The sequence below is a fragment of the Amphiprion ocellaris genome, chromosome 16 (genome assembly GCF_022539595.1).
Source record: "Amphiprion ocellaris isolate individual 3 ecotype Okinawa chromosome 16, ASM2253959v1, whole genome shotgun sequence".
Lineage (NCBI taxonomy): Eukaryota > Metazoa > Chordata > Actinopteri > Pomacentridae > Amphiprion > Amphiprion ocellaris.
The window spans coordinates 8,716,795-8,725,549 of record NC_072781.1 but is presented as its reverse complement, the minus strand read 5'-3'; the positions used below and the strand labels follow the sequence as shown (position 1 = coordinate 8,725,549).

Below are 8,755 nucleotides of genomic sequence, written 5' to 3'. Positions count from 1 at the left end.
ATGACCTCTGACATCTCATGTCATCAGTTTGGAATCATTTTTAGGAGCAATTCTCATAAAAATTGGGAAAATCGTGTTTTTAGTTTTTTAACATTAAAGTTAAAATAGACCCTAAATATTTCTTATTGTGTAAAAACTCACTCATCATTCTGCATTTTTCTTACAGGGGCCATATAATAGAACAAGAGCACATTATGTATCACACAACAGACTTTTCCAACAAACAAACTGAGTCAGTTTCCTTCAGTAACAGCTGAGATGTGGGTTTTAAAGGCATCCCACAGCCCACTCCTCTCATAGCAAAACTGTTGTCAAAGCCCCTCCCTCCCTCTCTTCAGACATATATGATGCAGGTGATAAAGCACATGGGACTCAGCAATCAGTGCAGGACTGTGCATCAGTCACAAGGACTCAGCAGTGAAGTCTGGTACACTGATGGAGAGGAGAAGGACGCTGGCTTGCCCAGGCTAAATAAATAATCTCTGGGCTGCAGAATGGCAGGAGTGTGGGAGGAGGTCTGCAGGGAGCATGGAAACAGTGATTAGTAAGCGGATCCACTTATAGAAAAATCCACCTTCATTATTTTTCCAGACTTCTGTGATCCACGTGCCTTTGTGCTCTGTTGTCACCACACCTTTTTAGATGTTATTACATAATAATGAACATTACACGTGACAGCGCACCGTTATGGTGACGGATTAGCATACAGACTCAAGAGAGATGATTTTTAAAATACGAAACATGGTCAAAGAAACATGCATAAGCACATTATAATGAGGCTTTTCTTACTCTCTTTCGTGTACATTTAGATTCATGAAGCTGTCTCTTAAAATGAATGCAGCATTTGAAATATGGGGACTGGTGACACCTTCATGGAACTTGCTTTGGTTTTGATTTTTTTCTTCAGATGTGTTGGATGCTTAAAGCCTTGCAACAACTTTAATTAAGGGAATGACAAGATTGTTTACAACAGATGACATTACTCAAAGTCAAAAATCCTGCTGCACTTGATCCACTGCTCATGTGCAAAAACACAAACGGAGTTCGTCTAATTATAGAACCTGTTGATTCTTAAATGAGCAAGTAAATAATGGAGTCTCAGGGGGAATCTTTAGTCAAACCAGAGCAACAAACCATCTAACCACTATCATATTCTTGTGGTGGAGCTGTAAAGGTCATAAAGCAACAGCATCTTGTCTGTGCAGGTAATATTAGTAGCATCACACTTTATCACACACAATTTCCCCCTATTTTCTCACATCAGTGTTACATCCCTTCACAGCAGCCCCAGTGTTCTACCATGAAGCAGCAGGGAGGCAGGAGGGGAGCTGGAATCTAATGAGCTGTCTTTGTAAGAGCAGAGCCACTGTTTCTGACATTCCACTGCACATAAAGGGTCACAACAGATGTATGACAAGAGAATCAAGGACCTAAATTGTAGAATCCTGTACAAACTATAGGAATTCTATAGAAATAAGGTGGTTTACCTTCAAATGAAGGTCACTACACAGCCTATGACACGCTCACCAGACAGCACACTGATCAATACAATTCCCATCAGCTCTGAGTATGATGGAAGGAATTCTCCAAGGTGCTGAAAAGTGTCCCCGAAGCCCATCCGGAGGAGGACACACCCTCCGGAGCCCATTGGTACAACGTCACGCTCAGAAACTACCCGAGCGAGGAAGGTAAATGAATTACAGATGAGGAGGAAGAGGAGGAGGAGGAGGAGAGATAGAAAGCTGAGGATGCAGGTTTGGTCCACAACACACATCCAACCCCACACGGCAGGAGCGGCTGCACCTCGGTGAAATACAACTTCCATCCAGTGGTGTCATCGGCTGAGGACGGGGAGATGCGTCCGCAAAAGCTTTGATTTTTTTTCTTTCCTTTTACATCCTCCTCTTCGTCCTCCTCCTCCTCCCATCCCGCACGCCGATCTCACTCCGACGGTGCAGGCAGACCACGGGCGGACTTGACACAAGGCAGACACGATGCGTGGATCTCCCCGACATGGGACAGCCGTGGGATTTATGGTGCTGCTGAACGCGCTGCTGCTGCTGCTGCTGGCGACGCAGGCTGCACAGGGAGCCTTAACGGACCATCTCCTGGTTCAGCTGCATGAGGACGCACAGGACGAGGCGCACCAACTTGCAACACAACATGGGTTCCAGAGTGCCCGAAAGGTAGGGATGCTCTGATTTTTTTAAAAAAAAAAAAAAAAAAAAAAAAAAATGGGAAAAAAAATGCCACCCACTGCCAGATCTTATATTTGTGTCTCTTGACTCAACCAATCATGGATAAATGGCTTCTAATTGCAAATCACAAGTGTTTACATCAAATATTCACGCATTTGGCGACGTTTCCATCCACACTCACTATCAAAATAGTCACACATGCTGCATTTAGCAAGACAAGCTGCCCTTTAAAAGAGATGCGGAGAGGCTTCTTCGTGGTTTTCTTCTGGTTTGACTTCATCCCACTTTTTCTTAATTTGATGACGTCATTCCCACTGACATGCAGACCATGGTTTGTAGGTTGCCCATTGGAATAGGGGGCAAATTGCATTATGTATACATATATATATATATTGCTAATGTATCCCATTTCAGTGTCCTGCAAGGGAATTATTTGTGAAAAATGCTCCTTTAAAAAACAAACACAAGCATTACATCAGCAGGGGCTTCTCTCACAACATCAACTTGTAGTTTGATCTCAGCCCTGACAATCTAATAGTATATCTAGTTTCTAAATCCCATCTAAAAATGATAATTCCTTATTTTTGTGGAATGAACATTTTTCTTTTTCAATCCATGGCATTTAATAAACACATCTCCTGCCCTCTATGTGTGCATTGTGTATTCACATGCATGGCCTTCCCCGCAGATATGCTGTTTAACTCACCTGAAACAATGCATCTCATTAAATTGCTTGACAAACGCAAGGCACCTTGCAACATGTCAAATGTCAAAAGAGGCTGTTTATGGCAAACTAATGGAAATAATTCCCTGACAGCGTGTGTTCCTTGTCACATGTCAAAATAAATGTGTGGGTGAAATTGGCTGGAGCCTTAATCAGTGAGGCGTAGCAGTGAACAGAGGGGTGTCTGCACTGCTCTGAATGAGGATTTTCTCTTTTTTTTCCATCTTTTATCTCCACAACAAAAAAGAAAAGCAAAACAAAAATACATCCTATTTCAATTTGTAACTCATCACAATGTGAGATCTGCGTGGTAGTTGTGCAGCATCACCAGTTTTGTGATTGCTTGTTCGCTTTCTTGTAGGCACTCGATCATCTCCGCCATCTACTGCCTCCCAGGTTATGTAATCTACAGCTATATTTGTTAATGGGATATGCGCCATTAAACAATGTCTGTGGTGTTTGTATTATCTCCTTTTGTTGCTTAATTAACTAGACTGAGACACGCAGCTGGGACCTGTGTACAAATATGAGCACAAAGAGATGTAAAAGACAGAGATAGAGATCTGGGATCAGCCAGTGGTAAAAGAAACGCAAATACTGAGAGAGCATTCGACCGAAGTGCAGTATTCTACGTGGTCATTTTTGGCCACAATGGTTGAACTGGTAGAGTAGTGGGAGACAAGAATAATCTTCATCCTTCCATGAGAATTACATTTTCACATTAGATCTGACAGGCACATCCAAGAGCATTTATTTTGAGGATTGACCTGCACCCTGGCTGTTACTAAAGCATAAGGGGGTCTTTAATCTGTGCACAGTGCTGGAGGGGAAGCTCTGGATGATGCATCTCATTTCCCTGCCCCTGCAATTTATTATGGTTGATTCCAGCACTGTTCTCCATTGCCTTAAAATAGATCCTCTGTGAAAGGCAGGGAATCAATGCCCTTGTATCTGGAAGATGACCCGCTGTGCTTCTCCTCCATTTATGACCCATTGTATTTTGATTTGCCATTCACACTTTATGCCTGTTCTCATCTCTGACTCTGCTCCTGATTCATTTTCCTGTCTGTTTTTTTTTTTTGTTCCCAGCTTCCTTTTGGAGAGGGGCTTTTTCACTTCTATCCTCAGGACACTTCAAAGAGGCGGAGCAAACGTAGTGCTCACGGCAGACAGCGGCTACAAAAAGACAGAAGAGTAAGTGTGCTTGCAGACATACACAAGAAAAAAACACGCTCTGTGTTTTCTGTATGCATGAGTCTACATTAGTATGGCTTCCCATTAACTTTGCGTGACAACGGTTATTCTGAGGCTAGCATCCATGTATTACAAAGCCCTAAACTTTAAGACAGCTGATTGATCTAGCTAGCAAATTTCTGGGGATTTATTACAATTTCTGATGTGCACAATACACCAACGGTACACACAAAGCAAAGTGAGCCTCAAGGGACAGAACGCATTACTTTAAAAGCCACTTGATAACTGCAGGACATGAGAAATTTGAACAGATAAGTGAAACTAGCACATAATGTTCGTTTTTTCAAACTGAAACTACTATTGAAGCGCTGACGCGACTATAATGATAAAATCACTGGTCTTGACACGTAGTGTGGTGGTTTATTGTGTGAACAAGAATTCATGGTTCCTATGTTATTACACTGTAGATATCTAACAATATCATGATGAACTGCACAAGATCCTTGGTGCTTTCTGACTTTCTTTCAATTTACTGCTAGAAAAAAAGTAGCTTTTTTTCCCCCACCAGGGCAAATGAAAACCCCGTGGAATGCCACAAATTCAATATCTCTAAATCACTTTCTAAAACTCTTTTTTATAGACATGCCTTTTGTCCATGGCTCTGGACTTCTTTCTCAGTATTGCTTTGAATGTACGTCCTTGTTATGTTCCATTTTGTATTTCATGATTTGTGTTTCTGTGCAATTCTGCAAAGCCTTTTGATGAATCATGTTTTAAAAAAAGACTATTTGTTGTAGCAGTCGGTGCAGCAGCAGTGCTGCATTTATATTATGAATAAAACATTATTGTAAATTGTAAAAGCTTTGTTTGCAGCATGCTAATATGCTGTCTGAATACCAAACATATATTTATATACTTAAAGTCCAATTGTGTTGAAGTAATAAGCGGTGTTGATATATTTGCCATTACATACTTTTGGATGTGGACGGTGAGGCAAGTAGTAATAAGAACCTTCTTAATACAGTTTGTCACTTTTTCTAATCATCAGGCTGGAATATTGTCAGAACTAATCTGGTGATTATTTTCTTCATTAATCGTAAATTATTTTGTCTAATAAAGCAGTCAAACAGCCTATTATTATTTCCCGGATCCTCAAGTGACACTCTCCAAATGCCTTTTGTTGTCTGACCAAAAGCCCACTTGACAATTTAACAATGAGTGCACTTCACTGATTGATAAATAGTTTTAGTTTTTTCTCCTAAAACTCTATGGAATGCAAGAATGTGCTGTGTCTTCAAGCTCTTTTGGTGATGCAACAGTGAGACTGTGTGCTGAGCTCTGCGTGTTTAGCTCCGTCCACTGTTGGAGGTGGTGAAAGTGGAGGTCCTGCTGCAGACAATCAACTAACCTCTCTAATTGCGGTTGTGAGAGGTGCTAATGAAAATAAATGCGAGCCACTCCACTGAGCTAATACAGCTAATGGAAGAGAGACAGCACGGACATGGGCAGGTCTACATTCCAGTTGCTGGATTTCAATCAGACGCTTGACATGCTCATATTTGGATTTTTGTGGATGTTTGTGGTCAGAAAGTATGATTTAATGTTGCCTGTTGATTGTTCAGAAGTGTCTTTCTGCCATCTTTCAATGTAGTACCATGGACTTTTCAGCCGCAGTTCTGTCAAAAAGAAAGGAACTAGTTGGTTGCATCTCAGTCTGACTCACTGGATGTAGGATGCAGTAGAAGCCTACTAGTGGGAAACAACAACAACAGCCTCCATTCTAGCAAAATACCACACTGAAAATTTCAAGTTTTACAAACGATTTGGATCCTGCAGTATGCTCGTGTCCCTGCATGCAGATGTTCCAGCAAAAGAATTCCTTCCATCACTATTTTGAGGAAACACCAAAGCTTAGCCTCTACCCTTGACAACTGTGATTGGTTTAACCCTTTGATGTACAACATGGGTCAAAAGTGACCCTTATACCATATTCTTTTGACACATGTTGTGCATCAAAGGGTTATTTTTTGTTATCCCTAGAGCGGAATGATGCAGAGGAAGAGAGAATCTTGAATCTTCATGTTTATGACGAAAAAATAAATGCAAATGGTTCAAGGAAAGAGTATCACTTTTTGTAGTAGTCCGATAAACTCTTCATTTTAAAGGTGGAGTCTGTAGTTCTGGATTCTTGACATTTAGCTACGTAGATTATTTTGATAATTTGCATCTGCCACGCTTACTGCCCTTCTTGCTTCCTCCACTGCCTTTTTATCCATTTTCAACCGTCCTGTTTGTGCACAAGCATCAACATAAACATTCAGATGTCCCAGTAAGAGCCAGGGCTGTGTACATTTTTTTTAAGCAGACACACAGCTAGCAGATATCTGTTGAACTGACAACTGTATTAGATCGAAGTCCTAGACTCCGCCTTTAAAGGAGGCATTACACACTCATTTAACGTACTTAAAAACATGTCTAATTGAGTAGCAGCAATGACTGAATTGGATGGTGTCCCAGGAGTCCTGTTCTTTCTTGGACTCTATTAGTGGAGCTTGTTGACCCACTTCTGACTCACCCACTATCACTTCCTTGTGTCTCTCTTTTGTGTCTTCCTCTGTGCTCGCCTGTTCTTGTCCTGTCTTGTCCTTTTACATCTCAAGCCGCAATGAGAGCTCTGTTCATCCACACATCCGTGGCATAACCCAATAAAATCCATGCATCGATCCATCCACCTATGGTTTCTTCTACCTACTTTTTTTTTTTTGTTCTTTTTTAACATGAGACAAAGATATTCAAATGATACATTAAAAAGTGGGAGTGAAGCAAACAAAGGTGGAAATATCGTTGCAAGCGAGCCACATTCCCTGAACCTGAAAGACACGTGCATGGAAAAGCCAGGAGGGAAATGAGGACAAGGCAAAAGGAGAGAGGCAGCGGAGCTCTTTGATTTGAAGTGAAGTGAAGCGTTGTGAGCAGGCAGTGGGCAAAAGGCGGAGAGCGACGGTGGTGCATGGGCACTGTTTGATGTTGTGAGTGGGCAGTATGACATGCTGTCTCAAGGGAAATACCAGCTCTCCTGCCAAGTGATGGAATAAATTGATGACGGATGGCGAGAAGAAGGAGAAATGCAGGGATAATGCCGAAAGTGCTGCTCGTTTCCCTTCTGGACATGAATAAAATGATGTGACGACAAATGTAGCATAAAGCCAAATACTGTTAAAGAGGTAAAATATAGAATACAATGGTTTCATATATTCAGGACTGCCTTTTCATTTAAAGACCCCACTGATGTGCTGATTTACAATGTGTGTGGCTCCTGATTGCTTAGAGTATACCATAAAAGAGAGATCTGGATGAATAGGCCATTTAAGAGGGACATCTTAAGTGCTGCTCTGCTCTCTTATCTGTGGTGGTAAACACAGCAGACAATGCCTGTTTCTCTGAGACACACAAGAGTGAATCTCCTAAGGGGAAGCATAAGAGGAACATTTAGCCAGGAACCCATTTTCGAAATAGAGCTTTGAAACCGTGAAAAAGACATTTTGCGTCCTTTTATTGTCAGCTTCGGTATTTCAGGTACAAAAATAGAATTCAATTAATATTTATTAATGAGGCGTTTCGGGTTATTGGCAGTGTTGTCAGTTTTATCTAAAGAAATTCCAAATTTGGGGTTTTCCCAGTGCAACTGCACACATATTCAAGTATAAAGAGAGAAAAAGTGAAATGAAGTCATTGTGACACCTTGGCGACAAGGAGAATGTTGGTCATAAATTTCAAATTTAAAGCTTCATTTGAGGGTTGGATTAGCTTTTGCCAGACTCTAATAGTTTAAGTGACTTGTCCTTCCTTTACCTGTCCTTAACCTCTTTAGTTTTTGCAAATCCGTGAGGGCGGCTATTTGATAAAACTCACTGAAGCTTCCCATGAAATGAGATGCTATTCCAACTTAAAGCATTTGAACTGAAAGTCTATCATTCTCTCCTGCTGTCCTCATTATTACTGGCAGAGATGAAGGTGGTGAAATACTGGGAGGGTTTTGTTTGCTCTGTGACTTGATCTTTCAAAGGAAAATTAATACAACATCACTGTCAGAGACACCCGATCGTTTTGAGCCGCCAGTTAGTCAAACACAGAAATTGCACTTAAGACATTTACTCTCATATTTTCTCTGTCCTACGTTATCATTTAGTGCTTGATAATGGTATTGTGGCAGCTCTCAGGAAGCATCTGCAATTCAGAACACAGCTGTTCATCCACCTAGGTTTCTTTGATGATTCACAGAAACACAGGCATGTAATTGCAGTGGCTTTTCAGCACACTAGAAACGAGGGGGGGGGAAAGCCTCATCTCATGTGGAAGGTTTGGAGTTTGGAAGCCTTGGCTCCAGCTGCAGCATCTCATAATAAGAAAAAGAATAGCGCCTTTGATTTACATAATGTTCTGCCTTTGTGAGACAGTAGAGCACAGCTGGGGTATTCTGATTTCCTGTGCAACAAACGCTAACATCCCAACCATCATGAGAAAATCACGCAACTAGCTCTGCTTGGATTTCATTGCTTTCTTTGTGTCATCTTTTTATACAATGTTTTGTGAGATCCTTACTGACTGTAAACCGACCTTGCATTTCTTCTGCTTCCCA

At 41.2% G+C, this 8,755-nt stretch overlaps 1 protein-coding gene across 1 annotated transcript in view; it reads left to right on the top strand.

Moving 5' to 3' along the window:
* The first annotated feature begins 1,722 nt into the window (after window positions 1-1,722).
* pcsk2 (proprotein convertase subtilisin/kexin type 2) overlaps window positions 1,723-8,755 on the top strand; it is a 29,296-nt gene continuing 22,263 nt past the window's right edge. Inside the window, exons 1-2 of the mRNA XM_023280740.3 lie at window positions 1,723-2,186; window positions 4,012-4,116. Of these exons, the coding sequence (XP_023136508.1) occupies window positions 1,995-2,186; window positions 4,012-4,116 (297 nt within the window). The 5' untranslated portion in view covers window positions 1,723-1,994. The remainder of the gene's footprint in view (window positions 2,187-4,011; window positions 4,117-8,755) is intronic.